General features: G+C 45.9%; 2 protein-coding genes across 7 annotated transcripts in view; both read right to left on the reverse strand.

Annotated features, from left to right (window-relative positions):
- Positions 1–4334, reverse strand: part of NUCB2 (nucleobindin 2) — a 56100-nt gene extending 51766 nt beyond the window's left edge. For 4 of the 6 annotated variants that reach the window (XR_009866374.1, XR_009866373.1, XM_062196420.1 and 1 more), the window contains exon 1: positions 4232–4334. The gene's annotated coding sequence lies outside the window, so the exon portion shown is untranslated. Of the gene's footprint in view, positions 1–3024; positions 3131–4231 lie in introns of all 6 variants that reach the window. The other 2 variants (XM_062196421.1, XM_062196422.1) reach the window with 2 other exon arrangements.
- Positions 4335–20641: 16307 nt separating this feature from the next.
- LOC133764418 (poly(A) polymerase alpha-like) lies at positions 20642–21690 on the reverse strand. Its single transcript, XM_062198100.1, has one exon. It carries the CDS (start codon positions 21512–21514, stop codon positions 20657–20659), a length of 858 nt encoding a protein of 285 aa, XP_062054084.1. The 5' UTR covers positions 21515–21690; the 3' UTR covers positions 20642–20656.
- Between the last annotated feature and the right edge of the window lie 1330 nt (positions 21691–23020).

Here is a 23020-nt window from a genome sequence, read left to right on the forward strand (position 1 = left end):
GGGGTGAACCAATGGAAAAAGAAGACCTTTCTCTCTGTCTCTCTCTCTCACTGTCCACTCTGCCTGTCCAAAAAAAAAAAAAAACAAACAAATAGTATTTTGAAATTTTAAAAACTTACATATTTATCTTTTGGATAATGTTTTTAACATGAAATCTATATAGAAGAGTGATCACGTGCATATTACATTTTGGAAAGGTATATGACTTTTGTTAACCCAGCGTGATTAAAACAAAATCAGGTGCAGATTCTCCCATTTAATTTCTCCTATCCCTAAAATTTGAACTAATGCTTCTTCATAGGTTTGTTGATGGGAAGGAAATAAGAATGAACATCAAGTAACTAGTACAGTATACTCAGAAATATCAATGTCCTTCTTATCTTGAAAATGAAATATATGTACACATATGTAAATATATACAAACATATATATATATGCATATATGTATACAGACACAAACATATATGAAAAAAATGTTCTGGAGACATCCAAGGTTTAGATCTTAAAAAGTAAGATCAGTTTTGAAAACTTTCACTGGAGCTCTCCTCTGATCATCACCATGGCCAAAGCCCTGGTGAAGCTGGAGGTCATTGAAGTAAACACTTCCAACAAGACAGGAACACAGGACCAGTGCTGTGATGTAGCAAGTAAGCTGCCATCTGAGAAGAAGCTCCTGGCTCCTGGTTTCATATTGGCACAGCTTCAGACATTGGGGTCATTTGGGGAGTGAACCATCAGATGGAGGATCTCACCTCTCTCTCTGTAACTCTACCTTTCAAATAAATAAATCTTGAAAAAAAAATTTTTTTAAAGACCTCTGGCAAAGATAAAAGCATGTGACTGCTATCTCAATTTCCATTAGATTGCTTTAGAATTTTAGAATTGGAGAATTCTGAGACCAGCAATATTCCCAAAGGTAATCTGCTTCAGTCTCTACTTTTACAGAAAGTTTGAAAAACATAAGGAAATTAACTGACTTAGCCAAGATCATTTGTCAGAACCAGGGTTGGATCTAGTCATGAAATTCTATTTCACCATATTGTAGTTATGTAAATTTCATATTGAAAAGCATTAAAAGTGGCGCCGGCGCTGTGGCATAGTAGGCTAAGCCTCCACCTGCTATACTGGCATCCCATATGGGCACCAGTTCAGGTCCAGCAGCTCTACTTCCAATCCAGCTCCCTGCTGATGCTCCTGGGAAAGTAGTGGAGAATTATCCAAGTCCTTGGGCCCCTGCACCCACGTGGAAGACCCAGAGGAGGCTCCTAGCTCCTGGCTTTAGATCAGCTCAGTTCTGGCCATTGAGGCCATTTGGGAGTGAACTAGCAGGTGGAAGACCTTTCTCTCTGTCTCTCCATCTCTCTGTAACTCTACCTCTCAAATAAGTAAAGAAAATATTTTTAAAAATTAAAAAAAAAAATTTAAATGATTGAGGTTTTTCCTTGAACAAATTATTTGAAATTGTCAGAAGCCTGTTTCTTAGAGCCTATAACTAATTTCACATATTAAACACAAAAACAGCAAATTTTCCCTTCCTAGACTTCAGTTGTTTAGAAAAGCTAAACATTTAGCACATCAAGTAGAGTCAACTCAATTAATCACAGTATCTACCCTAAGGATTACTATCAATTACACTATAAAATCCTACATTTGACTCCTCCAGGTAACTAATACTCAAAGGCATATTTTGTACACCCCAATCGTCAAGAGGGTCCTTAGAAGATAGGAAGCAATTTTAATACAAAATTTTCTAAATAACATACAATGAATTTGGTGTATCTACAGAGATACACAACATATTCAAAAACAAATACAAGGGCCGGCACTGTGGCATAGTGTGTAAGGCCACAGCCTGCAGTGCTGACATCCCATATGGGCACTGGTTTGAGTCCTGGCTGCTCTACTTCTGATCCAGCTCTCTGCTATGGCCTGGGAAAGCAGTAGAAGATGGCCCAAGTCCTTGGGCCCCTGCACCCATGTGGGAGACCCAGAAGAAGCTCCTGACTCCTGGCTTTGGATTGGCACAGCTCCAGCTGTTGTGGCTATCTGGAAAGTGAACCATTGGATGGAAGACCTCTCTCTCTCTCTCTCTCTCTCTCTCTCTCTCTCTCTCTGCCTCTCTGTAACTCTGCCTTTCACACAAAATAAATAAATTAAAAAAAAAAAAACAATGGAATTGATCATGATACTGACACTCTATATCAGAGCTCAAAATTAATTAGTGTTTTTCAAAGTGCCCTAATTTCCTTAATTGTGCATTTCATTTCAGCTGAAGCACAAACCAACTTGGCACAAAAGCATGCTGAAAAGGTATATGTAGAATGTATGATATGAACAACAAGTATCTTGAGAGAACAGAGAAGGGAAACCCAATGGGTCTTAACCATTGGAAGATAAACTTAAGTGCAGAGTAAGAGTAACCACATGAAATGGAAATGAATTTCTTTTCTTTTTCTTTCTTTCTTTTTTTTTTTTTTGGACAGGCAGAGTGGATAGTGAGAGAGAGAGAGACAGAGAAAAAGGTCTTCCTTCCATTGGTTCACCCTCCAATGGCTGCTGCGGCCGGCACATCGCGCTGATCCACGCTGATCCGAAGCCAGGAGCCAGATGCTTCTCCTGGTCTCCCATGCGGGTGCAGGGCCCAAGCACTTGGGCCATCCTCCACTGCCTTCCTGGGCCATAGCAGAGAGCTGGCCTGGAAGAGGGGAAACTGGGACAGAAGCCAGAGCCCCGACAGGGACTAGAACCCGGTGTGCCGGTGCCGTAAGGCGGAGGATTAGCCTATTGAGCCACGGCGCCGGCCAGGAAATGAATTTCTGACTTACACGAGACAGTAAGTCCAGGTAAGGAACAGTCTGGAGATCAAGATGAGAAACAGAAGTTTCCACGTTCACCTCATTTGAGATTTTATTTCTAAAATTCTAAATTTCCATGATTTTATTTTAATTGTTGACCCTGTTAACTGAAGAGCATCTGGGAAAATGTTTGCCCGACATTTGGAACTTGTGTACAACAAGAACTTACTCTCAGCTTAAATCAGGGTGAATCCTCAGACAAGGTCTACGGGACAAGAGCCAGCATGTGGATATCACCAGAATCCAATGATTTAACAGAAACCACAAGGGAAGGCCTTAAGTAACAAATGGTTTAAACAAATCCTTAAAAACAAAAAGCTACATGTTATCCGGTGCAGATCTGTTGTACCCCTTGTCACACGGCTTTCAGTTAGCTCCTTCAAGCGGTTGCTTCAACAATCCCTTAAGCTTTCCTCTAAGAAAAGGCCACAATCTCCTTCAACAAAATTGACTATCAGAAACATTTGCATGTCTTTCCTGTTTTAACCAAGATACTGTATCACTTAGTGTTCACACTCATCCACGGATTTGACGGAGCGTAAATAAAAGGCTTGGAAGGCAGCACTCATTCAGTTGTGTAAAACGTTCACTATGCAGTTCAGGAGTTCAGTGGACACTGAGGATTTCAAGAGGGTCTGTCTCGCCCAAATCAGAATACTACTTCATAGTCATGCTCATCCTCTCCCTCCCCAGTTATTTCTCTCTCTCTCCTCTTCCCGCTCCTCTGATGTAAAATAATTGCCTTCTGAGGCCGTTGCCGCCACCAACCGCAATAACCACATTTGCTCACTGAGTTAACATCTAGCAGGTGCAACCAGGAAGTAACATTTTCTCATCCCCTAAAACTGAAAGTGCTCATATTGCGCCTCGTTTGCCACTTAGGGGGAAATCGACCGCGCCGGCACGAACTTTCTCCTAAGTGTCAGGGCTCCCAGGCTGAACAGCAGCGGCAGAGAGGCGGGATCCCCGGGCCTAGCTGCGCCCCGCCGCGCTGGGGGTGCTGAGCATCAGCCCCGCACGGGTGGGTGCACCCTCCTCACCAGGGGGCGCCTCCCTCGCCCAGCGACCTGCCAGCATCAAGCTGGACCCCGCCCGGGTCACGGTCCTGCACCTACCCTCGCCCCGTAGCCGCCAGGAGCCCGCCTCCCTCAACGACCCCGAAGAAACCCAGGATACCCTGCAGCCAGTGGGGCGGAGGAGGGGACCCCGTGCCTCAGAAGGGAGCCGAGAGACCCCCTTCCCGGCGCCCGCCCTCTATGCAGCCCCAGCCATCCTCACTGCCCTGGCAGGGCAGGAAAGACCTGAGCCTTGTTTCCAGAGCCGCCCCGGCCCCCAACCTCGCCCATCGGCACCCGCCGCCAGGCCACCGGCCTTACCTTGTCGGGTATCGGCGTGCGAGACTCCGCCCGCCGAATGCCTCCAGCACACAGACCTGTCCCTCCAGCCCCCGGCCCGCCGCCGACAGCGCGCGCCCCCGCCCCTCGCTGCCATGGCGACAGGCCCCACCCCCTGCCGCCGCGGATTGGTCCGACTCGGGATCGCGGAGGCCGCCGATTGGCAGGGGCAGACAGGCTGCCCCGCCGACGAGCCGAGAGGTGGGCGGTGCGGGGTGCGAACGCGAGGGAGCCTGGGGAAGGCTGAGCCAAGAAGGACGTGGCGCTCTGCGGCGCGGGCTGCTAGGCCGCGCCTCTTCCTTCCCGGTCTTTCCTGGAGAAGCCTGTGGAGCAGGACTTGGGCGAGTGAGATGCGGTCCCGAGACTCGAACAGAACCCCTGGGATGGCCTCCTTCCAGACATCTGGCCGGCGCCGGCTGCGCCCCCGCGGTCAGAGAGGGACGATCGAGCCCTTTCCCGCCCACAGGCCTCGCGCCGTTCCAACACCTGGACCTCCTCTTTGGCGGGAATCACGCGCCCTGGCAACCGCACCCCACCCCCGTCTTGTTGGGCCCTCGGTGCCTGGGTCCTGGTCGCATTTCCCTACCCCTGGCACCCATCTGCAGACACATCTCCAAAGTCCTCACGTGGAAGACAGGGAAACTGAGGCGCATCGATGTGTGGGGCTCAAGGCTCGCAGACCCTTCTGGAGCTCTGGGCAGGCTCAAAGCCTGAGTCGACCACTTAATAGCATCTCTCTGAGCTGTAGCTTTTTTCACCTGGAAAAAAAAAAAAAAAGCCTTTTTTTTTTTTTTTTTTTCTACTTTTGGGTGGTTAGTAAAGATGAGATGAAATAACAAACAAACAAAAAACAGTAAAGAACCTGCTCCTAGTGTGTGAGTTCAGCCCAGTGTCTGGTATCCATGAGGGTTTGGGTCCAAGACCCCTTGTTCCAACATTAGAGATGCTCTAATCCCTTATATAAATTGGCCTAGGGTTTACATATCCCTCCTGGATACTTCTAGGATACTTTAAATCATCTCTAAGTTGCTTATGATACTGAAAACACCATGAATGCTATGTCGATATTTGTTATATTGTTTATACTAAACAACAAGGGGAAAGTTAATACATGTTTAGTACAGACACAATTTTCCTTTCAAGCGTTTTCATACCACAGTTGGTTGAACCATGGTGCTTTACTCATGGACTCAGAAGTGAGCTAGAATGGAAGATTCTGTCATCAGGAAGTAACACAGGCCAGTGGCTACTGGTACCCACGTTGGGGTAAGACTGCCTTTCTTGCCAAACTGGACTCTACTTGCTCTTGATTCCATGGCTTGGGACAAGTGTGCTTTTGTTTCTTTGCCTAAAAATGGGGATGCTATAGTATCCTTCTACAGTAGACCAAATTGATGGGAAATTGACAGATACATTGTAAGTATTCAATACGTGCTAGCCATGCTCAAGTTAGTGGTTGAGCTAGAACTCTAAGTCAAGTTTCTGGCTTCCAAGACCAGTTATCGTCATTCTTAAAACATCTCTCATCCACAGACTTGGGCCAGCAACTCCAAGTGCCATTTTGAGGTTCAGAAGAGGACACTTGTCCACAGTCTTTAAGTCAAAATCTGTCCCTGCTTATCTTACCATCATTGTGAAAGTCAGACCAGACGCTTTGGCTCTGCCTCCACTGAAGGGTTAATGGCAGAAGGAAATGTAAGAAAAATAGTCATAAGCAGTTCTGATGGAGTTGTTTTTTTTTTTTTTTTTTTTTTTTTTTTTTTTTTTTTTTTTTGACAGGCAGAGTGGACAGTGAGAGAGAGAGACAGAGAGAAAGCTCTTCCTTTTTCCATTGGTTCACCCCCCAGTGGCCGCTGTGGCCAGCACGCTGCAGCCAGCACACCATGCTGATCCAAAGCCAAAACCAGGTGCTTCTCCTGGTCTCCCATGAGGGTGCAGGGCCCAAGCACTTGGGCCATCCTCCACTGCCCTCCCGGGCCACAGCAGAGAGCTAGACTGGAAGAGGAGCAACCGGAACAGAATCCGGCGCCCCAACTAGGACTAGGACCGGTGTGCTGGCATCGCAGCGGAGGATTAGCCTAGTGAGCTGCGGTGCCGGCCCCAAGGGAGAGATTAAAGAGTAAAGGTACTTGAGAGAAGAAAAGACATTCTGGAGATTAGGGTGTAGGAGCACTAAATTGAAAAACAGAAAAGGGGCTGGTGTTGTGGCACAGTGAATAAAGTTGCCAGCTACAGTGCTGGCATCCCATATGGGTGCCAGTTCAAGTCCTGGCTACTCTACTTCTGATCCAACTCCCTGCTAATGTGTCTGGGAAAGCAGCAGAGGGTGGCTCAAGTCCTTGGGCCCCTGCACCCATGTGTGAGGCCTGGAAGAAGCTCATGGCTCCTGGTTTAGCCTGGCCCAGCCTTGGTCATTGTGGCCATCTGGGGAGTGAACAACAGAAGGAAGATATTTCTTTCTTTCTGTTTGTTACTTGGAGTTTCAAAAAATATATACATCTTAAAAAAAAAGAAAAGAAAAACATAGGAAATATTAGTATCATTAGTAACCCTTGTTAAAGTGTCAAATCAGATGATACCACATTCCAACACTGCAGAAAATACTAGACTGTAAACATTGAAGGTAACAACTATCTTGCACATTTAAAAAAAAAAAAAGTGTATTTATTTGAAAGGCAGTGTGACAGAGGAACAGAGAGAGAAAAATAGATCTTCCATCCCACTGGTTCACTCCCCAAATGACCCCCATAGCCAGAACTAGGCCAGGCTTAAGCCAAGAGTCTGGAACTCCATCCACATTTGCACACGAGTTTCAGGGCCCAAGTGCTTGAGCCATCTTCCACTGTCTTCCTGGGGGTGCATTAGCAGGGAGCTGGATCCAAAACAGAGCAGCTAGGACTGGAACCAACACTCTAGTATGGGATGCCAGCATCACAGGCAGTGGCTTAACCTCCTGTGCCACAATGCCAGCCCCTCTTGCACATTTTTATTACCTGTAATCTAGTATAGGGGACAACACAAAGTGCCTGAATTGGGCATTTAAATTTGGGATAGGGAGCCGGTGCTGTGGCACAGCTCGTCAACACCCTGGCCTGAAGTGCCGGCATCCCATATAGGCGCCAGTTCAAGACCCGGCTGCTCCACTTCCCATCCAGCTCTCTACTATGGCCTGGGAAAGCAGCAGAAGATGGCCCAAGTCCTTGGGCCCCTGTACCCATGTTGGAGATCCGGAAGAAGCTCCTGGCTCCTGGCTTCAGATAGGCACAGCTCCAGCCATTGTGGCCAGTTGGGGAGTGAACCATCAGATGGAAGACCTCTCTCTCTCTCTCTCTTTCTCTCTTTCTGTCTGCCTCTCTTCTCTGTGTGTAACTCTGAATTTCAAATAAATAAATAAATCTTTTAAAAGAATAAAAAAATGTGGGATAGACCCTTTAAGGGTTGACCTTCAGAGATCTGATAACAATCTATCTGAGTTATTCCTAGAAATCCAATGGCGATGAATAAAACCTGGAAAAATGAAAAGATTGAACTAGGGCAACAATACAATAAATAAAATGAACAGGATAATGAACACTTTGGTGGTGACTGAGATGATGACATTATTCTCAGCAATATCCAGGGGTCGGGGCGGGGAGAGACAAGGAAGCCAGGGCAAATGGTAATGAAACAGCAAGATCCATGATTAGAAGGAAATTATTTCAGAAAGTCATGTGCATATACAACAGAACAGCAGCTGATATACTAATAAAGGCCAGACCGTTTAATGGTACAGAAAAAGAGGAATGTTGATAGTAAGATCTAGAAATATGCTATCTCCCTAGAGACTTGCAAAGAAATATCACTTTACTGAAGTAAAACCCAGAACTTGGGGAAGTTAGTGCTGACAGAGAACTTCCCAGGGTAAGGAGAGTAGGAAAATATAGTCAGTGCATCGCACAGAGAAAGAACACAGGGTTTCCAAGCAGAATTGAGTTCCATCCCTGGCTTTACAGCTTATGATCTGTGTCTGGTCTTGAGTTAGTTACCTAACTCTAGGCTGGTGCGTTTTCTGGCAGAGTCATTGTCCAACAAGTATTGAATGAGGGAATCTTTCTGAGTGGTGACACACCATGCTTAAGAGCGTGGACAATGAAGCTGTTCTGCTTGGATTAAAAACCCAGCTCCACCCATAATAGCCAACATCCTCCAACAAGCTACTAAACCTGTCTCCATCACATGGTTTCTCTATCTGTAAAACGGAGGCAATCATAATTCCCACCTCATAGGGTTGTTGAAGATTAAATGAATTTATATTTGTAAAGCAGAGGGTGCATGGCTCATTAACTTTTTTTTTTTTTTTTAAGAGGCAGGCAGAAAAACAGCTCCCAGAGCTGGGGCCTGAGCTGGGTGCCAGGAACCCAGTCCATCCAGGTCCTCCATGTGAGTGGTAAGGACCCACCTACTTGAGCCATCATCTGCTGCCTCCCATGTGTTTATTGCCAGGAAGCTGGACTCTTGAGCCAGGGCTGGAAATTGAACCCAGGTACTCCAGTATGGGACACAGGCATCTTAACCTGTGCTTTAACTGCAAAGCTAGATGCCTGCCCTTCATGTTTAATACAGTATTGAGGGTGGATAGTGTGTCTCAGTTGCTCCATCTGTAACCTGTGATCATAAGTAATGTATAGGTTCAGATGATGTGTACAAGGAGCCAGAGAGAAGATGTTTAACAGATTTTATTTCCCTCCCCTCCCCCCCAAGTCCACCCCGTTCCCATGGAAACCTTGTCTGATTGCCACTGCCACTGCCTTCAAGAGGTTATTGCTCGGCCGGCGCCGCGGCTCACTAGGCTAATCTTCCACCTTGCGGCGCCGGCACACCGGGTTCTAGTCCCGGTCGGGGCACCAATCCTGTCCCGGTTGCCCCTCTTCCAGGCCGGCTTTCTGCTGTGGCCAGGGAGTGCAGTGGAGGATGGCCCAGGTCCTTGGGCCCTGCACCCCATGGGAGACCAGGATAAGTACCTGGCTCCTGCCATCGGATCAGCGCGGCGCGCCTACCACGGCGGCCATTGGAGGGTGAACCAACGGCAAAAGGAAGACCTTTCTCTCTGTCTCTCTCTCTCTCACTGTCCACTCTGCCTGTCAAAGAAAAAAAAAAAAAAAAAGAGGTTATTGCTCAACTTAGTTTAAGCAATTGATTCCTTGGTTTCCTTGATTCCAAGAAAATTCTTTGATTTCCTTTGGTTCAGCTGAGAAACTCAGAATGAGTTTGCTGGAGGCTAGGATTGAATAAAAGGAACACAACACCAGAGAATCAGCTGATGTGAACTCTGCCCTATATTAATCTCAAGGTGGGGGCGGGAGTGGAAATGATGTTAAGGAAATTCTAACCTTTTTAATACTTCAATTTATTCCCTTCTCACTTCCTCTTCCAGGATCCTACAGAATATCAACTGGCCGATTAGTTAGCGAAGCAAGTTCTTCATTATGTTGCTAAGAGGGAAGAAGGAGGAATAGACAGTAACTAGTCAGAAACTAGAACACTCAGTGATAAACTCTACATGGTAGTCAAAACTTAAGATTCATTAAGATCAGCAAACAATGGCCTTTGGGGCAAATCAATCCATTACTTGTTTTTGCAGGTAGTTTTATTGGAACACAGCCACATTCAACAGTCACACGCTTTATGTGTTGTCTCTGGCTGTTTTGTGCCACAGTGGCAGAGTTCAGTAGCTAAGACAGAGACTATGTGGCTTGGAAAAAAGTTACTAACTCCTGGTCTCGATAATTCACCATAATCATATTTGCAGTATCCTCAGTGCAAAAATTTTTCACCTTTATCCCATTCTCTAATCCATTCCATATTTTTTTGTTGAAAGTCAGAGGACACAGAGAGAGATACAGAAAGATCTCCCATCTACTAGTTTACTCCCCATATGCACACAACAGCTCAGGCTGGGCTAAGGCTGAAGCTAGGAGTCAGGAACTCAGTCCAGGTCTCCCATGTGAGTGGTAGGGACTCAACTACTTGAACCATTACCTGCCATCTCCCAGAGTCTACATCAGAAGAAAGCTGGAATTGGGAGCAGAGCAAGGACTTGAACTCAGTCATTCCAATATGGGATAATGGAGTCCCAAGCAGTTAAGATGTCCCTGTCCCATATCACAGTACCTGGGTTTGATCCCTAGCTTTGGGCATATGATTTCAGCTTCTTGCTAATGCAGACCCTGAGAGGCAGCAGTAATGGCTCAAGTAATTGGGGTCCTGCAACCCACATGGCTCTTTCTGGTTCCTGGCTTCAGCCCAGCCCAATCATGCTTGCTGCCAGTATTTGATTAGTAAACCAGAAAGTAGGAGCACTCTGTCTAACTCTCTTTCTTTTACTGTCTATCTCTCAAATAAATACATAAATTTTTTAAAAAATATATATGAAATAGGGATGTGGGTTTAGCACTGCAGTTAAGTTGCTGCTTGGGTTGCCCACATCCCATATTGCAGAGCCTGGTTTGTGTACCAACTCTTCTACTTCCCACTCAGCTTCCTGCTGATATGCATCACAGGAAGTAGCAGATGATGGCTCAAGTACTTGGGTCCTTGGCCACCCATGTGGGAGACCTGGGTGGAGTTCTGGACTACTGACTTCAGCATGACCTAGTGCTGGCTGTTGCAGCCATGGGGAAGTGAACCATCAGGTGGAAATTGTGTTTGTGTGTGTATGTTTGTGTCTACCTTTCAAATAAAATAAATTTGCTTTTTTAGAACAGGAAATACATAGGGTAGGAGATGGGAGAAGAAGGTGAAAAAAGAGGATGACCTTTTATGTGAGGAGTTCAATCTCCTTTTGTCAGTAAAGAAAAAGTTTTCACAGAAACTCCCCCAAAACACAACCATCCCAGACCCAGTAAACACCCTTCAAGTTTCATTGACTAGAAATATATTATGCAACCATTCTCTTAGCTACAGGTATGGTAGGAAAGTTAATATCTGGCAAAGGAGGCAAAAGCAGTCATGTTGGCTTAGATCAATCATGATTAATCCCCTCCCTCTGGGCCCATTGCTGCCCCCACACCAAACGTTGGGTTCTGTCAACAAAGAAGAGAGCCTAGCTGTTAGTTAGACAATGACACTGTGTTTGCCACGTTTTCCCAATATCAAATCCATAAACTTACATATTTCTCTACTTATTTCACTCTTTCTTCTCCATAACACCAATAGGCAGTCCCACTGCCTCTGCCTTAAATTCTACTCCCTCACCTCTTAGCGACTTCATTCCTTTATTTCCTATCTTTCTCGAACGGTTGATCTTTCCCTGGCTATGGAATCACATTTCAGGCTTATGTACAAACATGCTACAGTGTCTTCCATCTTTAAAAATTCCTTCCTGGTGGATAAAGACATGTGGTAAAACAAGTAGAGTAAAATGTTGCCAAATTTAGTGATTTTACTGCAAAATTCTTTCCAAGTTTGCTATATGCTTAAAACATTTCCTAATGTAAGGTGAGGAATAAAATATTTTCCTTGACCCCAAATCATCCTCCAAATTGCTGCCCTGCTAATTATTCAAATTTGTTCATAAAGTTCCTTTGTCTCCTTGCTCACACTTTTTTACTCTCACTTTATGCCAGTCTGGCCTCAATATCCACCATTCTTGTGAGATTGTTCTTGCCATGGCCACTTGTGAGTGGAGAAGCTTCTGTCCTCATCATACTCAAATTTTCAGCAGCTTTGGTTGCTGTTAACTTCTCCCTCCTGGAAACACTCTCCTCTCTTGACACCTGACACCGTCTAGCTCTCTGTTTACCTTCCTGGATACTCCTTTCCAGTCTCCTTTCCAGCTTCTTTGCCATTACCCAAGATGGAATGCCTGAAGGGTTGGCTTTGAAACGTCCTCTCCGTCTACAGCCAGCTTATCACAGGGGCACCTTTAGTACACCAGGTTCTAGTCCCGGTTGGGGCGCCGGGTTCTATCCTGGTTGCCCCTCTTCCAGGCCAGCTCTCTGCTATGGCCCGGGAAGGCAGTGGAGGATGGCCCAAGTGCTTGGGCCCTGCACCCGCATGGGAGACCAGGAGAAGCACCTGGCTCCTGGCTTCGGATCAGCGCGATGCGCCGGCCGCAGTGGCCATTGGAGGGTGAACCAATGGCAAAAAGGAAGACCTTTCTCTCTGTCTCTCTCTCTCACTATCCACTCTGCCTGTCAAAAAAAATAAAATTAAAAAAAAAAAAAAGACATCTCTTTATTGGGCAGAAGGTTTTACATACCTAGACCCTGCCCATCAAATGCCAGGGATGTTCCTTGGTCCCAGCAGTCAATGTGACAACCTAAATTGCTTCCAGAGAATCTCTAGAGGAGTGATTCTTCTCTAGGTTTAGAAACATCTTGTGTCTCATTTCATAATGCCAGGCAGTCCATGATCTTAAATACCGTGTATATGCTAATACTCAAACATCTCTGGCCCAAACATCTCTTAATGAAATTTAGACTGCCTGCAACTATCTACGTTTCCATTTGGATGGCCTATGGTAAAAGCATAGTACTCCTTTAATGAATATATATGATTCAGTTAACTATCAGCACCCCTCTTGTCTAAAACTAAATTCTTAATCTTTTCTGCCTGTTATTCCCTGCAGGAAACATGGAAATCTACTCAGCTTCCACTTGAAGACAGACCTGGCTGCCCAGCTGTGAGCAGTGCAGTTAACTGACAGCCTCCGGCTGTCACCTGTCTCAGGTCTACCTCAGCTTCACAGCCAGTCACCCTCTCCTCAGGGGGTGGCCTACTTAAGCCATGTTCGCCTTAGGCCAGGTGATAATCCTGGGTGTAGTGCAACAGAAAACTTTAACTGGCAATTTTTGCTCTGGAGCTCCGTGCTAGGCCAGCAGAGATGTTGTCCAGTGTGTGTCATTGTCTGAGGGCTGCCCCTGCACAATTATGCTTGTGCCACGTTTCCTGTCACAGCTATTATTCCCTGATAAGCCTTTTGTACTCCTAACACTGTTCAAACACCTGCTTCCCAGACAACCTACTCACCACTCTCTATCCTTCTCATCTAGTAAATAAACGGGTTGCTCAAGCTAAAACCAGGTGAGCCAATTCTGATTCTTTGTTTTCCTGCATATCTAATCAATCAGCAAGTTCTACTTTCTTTTTTTTTTTTATCTTTTATTTAATGAATATAAATTTCCAAAGTATAGCTTATGGATTACAATAGCTCCCCCCCCCCCATAACTTCCCTCCCACCCTCAACCCTCCCCTTTCCCACTCTCTTCCCTTCCGTTCACATCAAGATTCATTTTCAATTCTCTTTATATACAGAAAATCAGTTTAGTATATATAAAGTAAAGATTTCAACAGTTTGCCCTCACATAGCAACACAAAGTGAAAAATACTGTTGGAGTACCAGTTATAGCATTAAATCACAGTGTATAGCACATTAAGGACAGAGAAGCAAGTTCTACTTTCAAAATACATAAACTATACCTCTTTATCCACCCCCACCATGTCTAAATCATCATCATTTCTCCATGGAAAACTACAAATAGCCTCCAAATGAATGTCCTATTCCCATTTTGGCCCTCTATGAACCACTCACCAGAGGTCAGGCAATCCTTTAAAACAGCACTACTTGAAAACACTATCTTTCTTTTTCTTCTTTTTATTAGATTCATTCATTGGAAAGGCAGAGGGAGAGAGAGTGAGAGAGAGAGAGAGATTATATCAGCTGGTTTACCCTCCAAATACCTGCAACAATGAGGACTATACCAGGTGAAGCCAGGAGCCAGGAACTCCATCTAGGTCTCCTGAAATGGTGGCAGGGACTCAAGCACGCTAGCCATCATCTGTGACCTCCCATGTTCATTAGCAGGAAACTGGATTGGAACCAGAGGTGGGACTTAATTCCAGGTACTCCAATACAATAGGCAGGCATCCCAAGCAGCAACTTAGCCCACTGCAACACAAAACCTGCCCTTGTATGACCCTTCTAAAAGCTTTTATGCAGACATTTTCTTTTCTTTTTTTTCAAAATATTTATTTATTTAATTTGAAAGGCAGAGTTACAGAGAGGGAGGGAGAGATACAGAGATCTTCCATCTGCTGGTCCATGCCCTAAATGGGCCGCAGTGGCTGAGGCTGGGCCAGGCCAAAGCCAGGAGCCAAGAGCCAGGAGCTTCATCCGGGTCTCCCATGTGGGTTCAGTGCTCCAAGGACTTGAGCCATTCTCGGTGGATTTCCCAGGCACGTTAGCAGGGAGCTGGATTGGAAGTGGAGCAGCCGGGACTTGAACCAGTACACATATGGGATGCTGGCATTCAGGTAGTGGTTTAACCCATTATGCTACAATGCCAGCCCCCACTTCATCCTTTTGTGTGTGGTGCTATGTAGATTGTATCTTTCCACTCCCCACCCCAGTTCTGGAATGAGGTTGATATCACTGGGAGATGATACAAAGAGATGATATGCACAGGATTTCAATAGGATGAAGAAATGAGTTGTCATTCCGAGGTGTTAGAGCAATTCATGCTATCATAAAGGGTGTGGCCAAGCAACCTTCAAGAGTGGAGAAGATTGTTACTATAGTTCATGATATCACAAGTAGAGGAGTGAATCTTGAAATCGTTTAAGAATTATTTATTATTTGTATTTACTTGGAAGGCAGAGAGAAAGAGAGAGAGGTTTTACATCCACTGGTTCACTCCCCAAATGCCTGCAGCAGCCAGGGCTGGGTCAGGCTGAAGCCAGGAGCCACAAACTCAATTAGGAAAAAACTTGACATCCTAACAGATGGACAGGCTCTGGAATCACCAGTAGGTGGTGCACAACAGGAGGGCAGGGTTCATATTTGGGAAATCAGTAACCACTGATGTCATAAAGAGATGCAACAGTCACTCATTCCTTCATGTATGATAACATAGAAAAGTATCAAAGTTCTAGGCCAAAGATCTCAGATTGCTGCCCAGGATAGAATATGGCCCATAAAGAGATTCTGTTGGCCTGCATAAGAGATGTTGCATGTTTTTTCCCCCAATTATTTGCCAAATTTGGAATTTCCATAATAAAAACCAGGATTTCTGGCTTCTTTTGAGAAAGCTTGAGTTCTGACACCCCTTGGCCTGTGTTCTTACGTGGCACCTGCAGGCTGTAGCAAACAGCTTCCTTCTTTGGACAAGGCAGATAGCCTAGGTTCACCACAGTCCTCACTGAGCCACCTTTACTCATACTGTCTGCCTAGCACTTATAGGCATTTGTGACACTGGTGTGGGGAATTCTGTATAACAGAGGTGAGTCACTGTTGGGAAATGTGTCTCGGGAGGAAAAGGTGATGTATGACAGAAGTATGCAGACCTTTGAAAATCCATTGTGACAGAAACAGAAGCAGCTGGATATTTATATCCTGCCATTTTTTTTAGATAGCTAATACTTTTTTTATTTTTTATTTCATAAATGTGAATTTACAAAGTGCAACTTTTGTATTGTTGTGGCTTCCCCCCCCCCCCAACCTCCCTCCCTCCCGTGGCCCTCCCCTCTCCCTCTCCCATCCCGCACTTTATCGAGTTTCATTTTCAATTACCTTCATATACTGAAGATCAACTTAGTATATACTAAGCAAGGATTTCAACAGGCTGCATTCACACACCGCACAAGGTATAGGGTATTGTTCCACTAGTAGTGTTTTTAAGTTTCATAGTAAAACACATTAAGGACAGAGATCCCACGAGGGGAGCATGTACCCAGTGACTCCCGTTGTTGATTTAACAATTGGCACTCTTATTTGTGACGTCAGCAATCACCCGAGACTCTTGCTATGAGCTGTCTAGGCTATGGAAGCCCCTTGAGTTCACCGACTCTGAACTTGTTTAGTCAAGGCCGTATCACAGTGGAGGTTCCTTCCTCCCTTCAGAGAAAGGCACCTCTCTCCTTGATGGCCTGTTCCTTCTGCTGGGGTCTTGTTCACCAGGGTCTTTCATTTAGATTGTTTTTTGCCACCGTGTCATGGCTTCCCATGCCTGTGAGACTCTCATGGACCTTTTAGCCAGATCCGAATGTCCCAAGGGTTGATTCTGAGGCAGGAGTGCTGTTTTGGGCATTTGCCATTCTATGAGTCTGCTGTGTGTCCTGCTTCCCCCGCAGGATCATTCTCTCTCTTTTAATTCTATCCTTCATCTTTCCTGCCATTTTAACCCCAAGAATATTCTGATCTGATACTCGGATCTCTTAGAGCATTTTGCCTCTGTTATGTTGAAGGCGCCAAAATCCATTGGTCTGGCATATGGCTTTTTTTTTTTTTTTTTTTTTTTTTTTTTTTTTTTGACAGGCAGAGTGGACAGTGAGAGAGACAGAGAGAAAGGTCTTCCTTTTCCATTGGTTCACCCTCAATGGCCGCTGCAGCCGTAGCACCGTGCTGATCCGAAGCCAGGAGCCAGGTGCTTCTCCTGGTCTCCCATGCGTATGCAGTGCCCAAGGACATGGGCCATCCTCCACTGCACTCCTGGGCCACAGCAGAGAGCTGGACTGGGAGAGGAGCAACCGGGACAGAATCTGGCGCCCCGACCGGGACTAGAACCCAGTGTGCGGCACTGCAGGCAAAGGATTAGCCTATTGAGCCGCAGCACCAGTCGCGTATGACTATTTTTAGGTAAAGGGCACTTAGATTTAAAAAAAAAAAAAAATTAAGCCCAATAGGTTCAGGAAGATCACTCTGACCTTCATCCTGGTTCTTAAAAGCAGGAAACATGGCTGGCGCCGTGGCTCACTTGGCTAATCTTCCGCCGGCAGCGCTGGCACCCCGGGTTCTAGTCCCAATTGGGGCGCTGGGTACTAGTTCCAGTTGCTCCTCTTCCAGTCCAGCTCTCTGCTGTGGCCCAAGTGCTTGGGTCCCTGCACCTACATGGGAGACCAAGAGGAGACACCGGGTCTTGGCTTCAAATCGGCGCAGCGCCGGCCGTAGCGGCCATTAGGGCAGTGAACCAACGGAAGGAAGACCTTTCTCTCTGTCTCTCTCTCACTGTCTGTAACTCTACCTGTCAAAAAAAAAAAAAAAAAAAAAAAAAGCAGGAAACAAAATTCCTGTGAAAGATGTTCTCATTTTAAAGCAATATTCATGTCATTGAGGACAAGAACACTGTATACAAACCAACCTTGTTAATCTAACCCTTACCTTCCTAGTCATTACTCTACCCAATAAATTGTCCCAGTTCAACCCCCTTTTCCTTACCACATTTTCAGCTTACTACTCTTTGTCCAATTCAACTGTATCACACCACTCTCTGTCTCTCTGTATCACTCTGCTTTTCAGGGGATTCCAACAGGGTCTTCATTTCCTTAGGTGGACTCCCATGCTGCATAAAATTTGCATTAAATAAATCTATAATTCTCCTATTAATCTCTCCTATGTCAAATTAATTATCTGGCCCAGCCAGGACCCTAAGCGGATGGAGGTAGAGTTTTACTGCCCCTACAGTGTATTTGAGAGATTTGCAGTCTATGCATTAACCAAAGAATTAAACTGATTTGAAAGAATTTGATTCATAAAATACTGTCCAAGAAAATTAATCAAAATTGGCATAATTCTCTTTATATGTTTGGTGTTAAATCTCCCTTGGGTCAGATTTAAAACAAATTGAGTTACCCCCAAGTACTAGAAACCATGATGTCTCCAAACCAACCACAGCATTAGGCGGCCAGTGCTGTGGCATAGCAGGTAAAGCTGCTGCCTGCAGTGCAGGCATCCCATATGGACACCAGTACAAGTCCCAGCTGTTCCTCTTCCAATCCAGCTCCCTGCTAATGTGCCTGGGAAAGCAATGGAGGATGGCCTAAGTGCTTGGGCCCATGCACCCACATGGGAGACCCAAAAGAAACTCCTGGCTCCTTCAGCTTGGCCCAGCTCCACCCATTGTGGCCATTTGGGGAGTAAACTAATAGATGGAAGATCTCTCTGTCTCCATCTCTCCCTCTTTCTGTAACTCCGCCTTTCTTTTCTTTCTTTCTTTTTTTTTTTTTTTTTTATTTGACAGATAGAGTTACACAATGAGAGAAAGACAGAGAGAAAAGTCTTCCTTCCGTTGTTTCATCCCCCTCAAATGGCCGCTACAGCCGGAGCTATGCCAATCCGAAGCCAGGAGCCAGGTGCTTCCTCCTGGTCTCCCATGCAGGTGCAGGGCCCAAGGACTTGGGCCATCCTCCACTGCCCTCCTGGGCCACAGTAGAGAGCTGGACTGGAAGAGGAGCAACCAGGACTAGAACCCGGCGCCCATATGGGATGCCAATGCCACAGGCAGAGGATTAGCCAAGTGAGCCACGGTGCTGGCCCTCAGCCTTTCAAATAAATAAATAAATCTTAGAAAAACAAAAACCAAAGGATCACTGCATCACCCACTGTGGGTATTTGACCTTGACACATCCTGTTTCCTTTATGACCCACATGCCTGGGCTCAGACCATTTCTTAGCATGTCTATCTTTTTCACTAAACTCCTAGTTATTCTTCAAGACAGTGGAGAAATCACTTCCTTCACCCATACTTTCCTAGCATTAAGAAACAACTCCAGGCTGGCACCATGGCTCACTAGGCTAATCTTTCGCCTACAGCGCTGGCACCCCGGGTTCTAGTCCCGGTCAGGGTGCCAGATTCTGTCCCAGTTGCCCCTCTTCCAGGCCAGCTCTCTGCTGTGGCCCGGGAAGGCAATGGAGGATGGCCCAAATCCTTGGGCCCTGCATCCGCATGGGAGACCAGGATAAGCACCTGGCTCCTGGCTTTGGATCAGTGCAGCGCACTGGCTGTAGGAACCATTGGGGGATGAACCAACAGAAGGAAGACCTTTCTCTCTGTCTCTCCCTCTCACTGTCTAACTCTGCCTATCAGAAAAAAAAAGAAAAAAGAAAAAAAAAAAAGAAAGAAAGAAACAACTCCATTGGGCTTTGATAGAACTTTGAAAATAAATTTATTATAGAATTTCTCACACTGTAGTAGATTTTTTTAAAAAAATTATCCATCGCCTTTGGTGGAATTAAAGATTATGAGTTACTTAAAGACAGCATTTTCATGTCTCCAAATCCTGGCAATCTAAAGACATTAACAGATATTTGTTGGATGAAGAGTTATAAGCAGGTATAGAAATCTCCTAGGTCTGTGGTGGGTGTTTGACCCAGTGGTTAAGATGCCTGCATCCCAGGTCAGAGTACCTGATATGAGTTCAGGCTCCCCTGCTTCCAATGCAGCTTTCTGCTGGTACTCACCCTGGTAGGCAGTAGATGAGGAGTCAAGTACTTGGATCCCTCCCACCCGCAAGGGAGACCCTGATGGAGTTTCTGGCTCCTGGTTTCAGCTTGGTCCAGCTCCAGCTGTTGTGGGTATTTGGAGAGTAAGCCAGCAGAAGGAAGATCTCTGTCTCTCTCTGCCTTTTGAATAAAAAGAAAATAAATGTTTTAAAAAGTCCTATTCAAGATTGTAGTGTGGGGCCAGTAAGGGACATATGATTATGTAATAAAATTTGTCATAAAATTTTTTTTTTTTTTTGACAGGCAGAGTGGACAGTGAGAGAGAGAGACAGAGAGAAAGGTCTTCCTTTTGCCGTTGGTTCACCCTCCAATGGCCGCCGCGGTAGGCGCGCTGCGGCCGGCGCACCGCGCTGTTCCGATGGCAGGAGCCAGGTGCTTCTCCTGGTCTCCCATGGGGTGCAAGACCCAAGGACTTGGGCCATCCTCCACTGCACTCCCTAGCCACAGCAGAGAGCTGGCCTGGAAGAGGGGCAACTGGGACAGGATCGGTACCCCGACTGGGACTAGAACCCGGTGTGCCGGCGCCACAAGGCGGAGGATTAGCCTAGTGAGCCGCGGCGCCGGCAATTTGTCATAAATTTTATGATGGGATGCAGCAGAATATGATATCATGAGGAAAATCTATGAACACGTATCTGATGACACTAGTCTGGAAGTGTTAACTACAACAGAAAGAGGATCTGGGCCCTGCAGGTAGGACACTGGGTGGTGCAAGCTCCTAGGAAATCATCTCACATCCAGCTAAACCTCAGCACCTACCACAGTCCTGGAACACAGTAGGCCTACGGTGAATAGTTAACAAAGAAAGAAATTGATGAACAAGTGAATCTAGGACTGAACTAGCTAGCATATTCTGGGTTTTCAGCCATCCTAAATCAAGCTTCGGATCTGATCTGGCTTGGTCTGGAGTGATTTAGTTTTATGTCAAGCAGGATTGGCACTTATGGTAACTGTGTTCTGGGATGGGCTGATTCCTCAGTTGAGGTCAAGTGTAGTTGTCTATGTCAATAAAACTCTGGGTTCCACTTTGCATTCAGATAACACTGGCTGAGATCTGACAGGATTGGCACCTGATCTGAACTGGTGTGTTTGAACTGATACTAGCATATTTATTTATTTATTTATTTATTGTGTCTACAATCAATTTTATTTTAATATAATCTAAACACATACCATTTAGAAAATACCAAGAAAAATTTATGTACAAGAGTTGACGCTATTGCATTTGGATAAAGCTGGCAAGTTCTTGCTACTAGCATAGCCCAGGAAACACCACCGAGGAAACCTAATATATTGGAATAGATGTTGTGGCGTTTGGCCCACAGTTTGATAGCTCTCAGAGTTAACCTGAAGTTGTCAATGTTTGGTACTAGATGTAAAATTTCATCGGTTACCCTGCAACCGTTAAGACTTCTTATGCATCTTATATCTAAATTTTTAAGCAGACTATCATCTCGTAGGTCCAAATCTTCTGGAATAGTCTGCAGTGCTAATCGTGCAAACAAAATATCAATCTCTATGCCATCAAAACAGAGTTTGATAACTGGTACAAATGCCTCTTCGACAGCTCTTAAATCTTTTACTTCTTCTTGTAATTTCAACTTATCATAGAATGAGGTGAAAAAGTCACTTCGATCAACATGTCTTGGTGCAACACACAACGCATCAATATCGGCACCTTTTGTATGTACTCCTAATCTGTAAGATCCAAATGTAAAAATTTTTCCTCCAACGTTTTCAATCACAGATTGCGGAAGATTCTTACTTTCACTGATTTCTCGTATCCACTCTTTAACCAGGTTATTTAATTTTCCCAAAATTAAAATCCTGCGCTGCAGCTCCTCCTCCTCTTCAAAAACCCCAAAGGGCTTCAGTGTCTCAACCAGTTTCTGTGTGAGTACGCAGTCGGTCTCCTTGGGGGCTGCTAAGCTGATGGGAGAAGTAATGCCATAGTGCTTCTGCGGCGGCTGTGTTTGTTGTGATCCCTGCGTTGTAACTGGAAACGGCATCGTCTCCTGCGCCGGCACCGCCCAGTCACTTCCCCCCCCCCGCAACCGCCGCCGCTGCCGCCCTGGGCATGATCCACTGAGGCGGGAGGGAGGGGGGGCCTGCCTCAGCCCTGGGTCCAACCCCACTCCCGCACCCGCTCCCGCCGCTTTAAGCGCTTCTCCTCCTTCCCCTTTGTCCTAACATGGCGCCCTATTTATTTTTTTTTAAGATTTACTTATTTATTTTAAAGCAGAGTGACAAAGGGAGAGAGAAGGAGAGACAGAAAAAGTGTTCACTCCCCCAACAGCCAGGACTGGGCTAGGCCAAAGCCAGGAGCCAGAAACTCCATCCAGGTCTCACACAAAGGTGGCAGCAACCCAAGTACCTGGGCCATCATCCACTGCCTCCCAGGCACATCAGCAGAAAGCTGGATTGGAAGCACAGAGTAGATGGGACTCGAACCAACATTCTGCTATGGGATGCTGGTGGCCCAAACAGCCAGGAGCCAGCTGTGCCACAATACCCACCCCTCATAGCAGATCTTAAAATCTCATTAGGTAGTGTGTTTCCTGCCTGGAATAAGTTGGTAATTCTAAAACCATCTGGCAAATTTTAGGATAGAGAAAATTAATAAATATATGTGAATAATTTTCAGATTGCTGTCAGACGAGGGTAAAAATACAGAAAGGAAGAAGGCTAGAATGGTATTTGAATTGGAAATAGAATAACAAATTTGAGGCCGGCGCCGTGGCTCAATAGGCTAAACCTCCGCCTTGCGGCACCGGCACACCGGGTTCTAGTCCCGGTCGGGGTGCCGGATTCTGTCCCGGTTGCCCCTCTTCCAGGCCAGCTCTCTACTGTGACCAGGGAGTGCAGTGGAGGAAGGCCCAAGTGCTTGGGCCCTGCACCCCATGGGAGACCAGGATAAGCACCTGGCTCCTGCCATCGGATCAGTGCGCGGTGCGCTGGCTGCAGCGTGCCGGCCGCGGCAGCCATTGGAGGGTGAACCAACGGCAAAGGAAGACCTTTCTCTTTGTCTCTCTCTCTCTCTCACTGTCCACTCTGCCTGTCAAAAACAAAAACAAAAAAACAAACAAACAAAAAAAACAAATATGAATCCACAGTTTTATATAAATATGGGAACCTTCAAAAAGTTCATGGAAATGCATATTATGAAAAAATTTGGGGGCAGAGGCTGTGGTGTAGTGGATAAAGCTGCTGTCTGCAGAGCGGCCAATGTGGGCACTAGTTCAAGTCCTGGCTTCTCCACTAGCAGTCAAGCTTCCTGGTAATATGCCTGGGAAGGCAGTGTAATATGGCACAAATGCTTGGGACCCTGCAACCACATGGGGGACCTAGATGAAGCTCCTGGCTCCTGGCTTTGGATCAGCCCAGCTCCGGCCATTGCGGCCATTTGAGGAGTGAACCAGCAGATGGAAGACATCTGTCTCTCTGCCTCTGCCTCTGCCTCCAATAAAATTAGCTTACCTTTTAATTCCAGTTTTCCATTAATTTTTTGAACTCCC

Source organism: Lepus europaeus, chromosome 7 (assembly GCF_033115175.1).
Source record: "Lepus europaeus isolate LE1 chromosome 7, mLepTim1.pri, whole genome shotgun sequence".
NCBI lineage: Eukaryota > Metazoa > Chordata > Mammalia > Lagomorpha > Leporidae > Lepus > Lepus europaeus.

Bases quoted from the DNA above. Each gene is read 5' to 3' on its own strand.
- LOC133764418 (XM_062198100.1), bottom strand. From the start codon at position 21,514: ATGCCGTTTCCAGTTACAACGCAGGGATCACAACAAACACAGCCGCCG.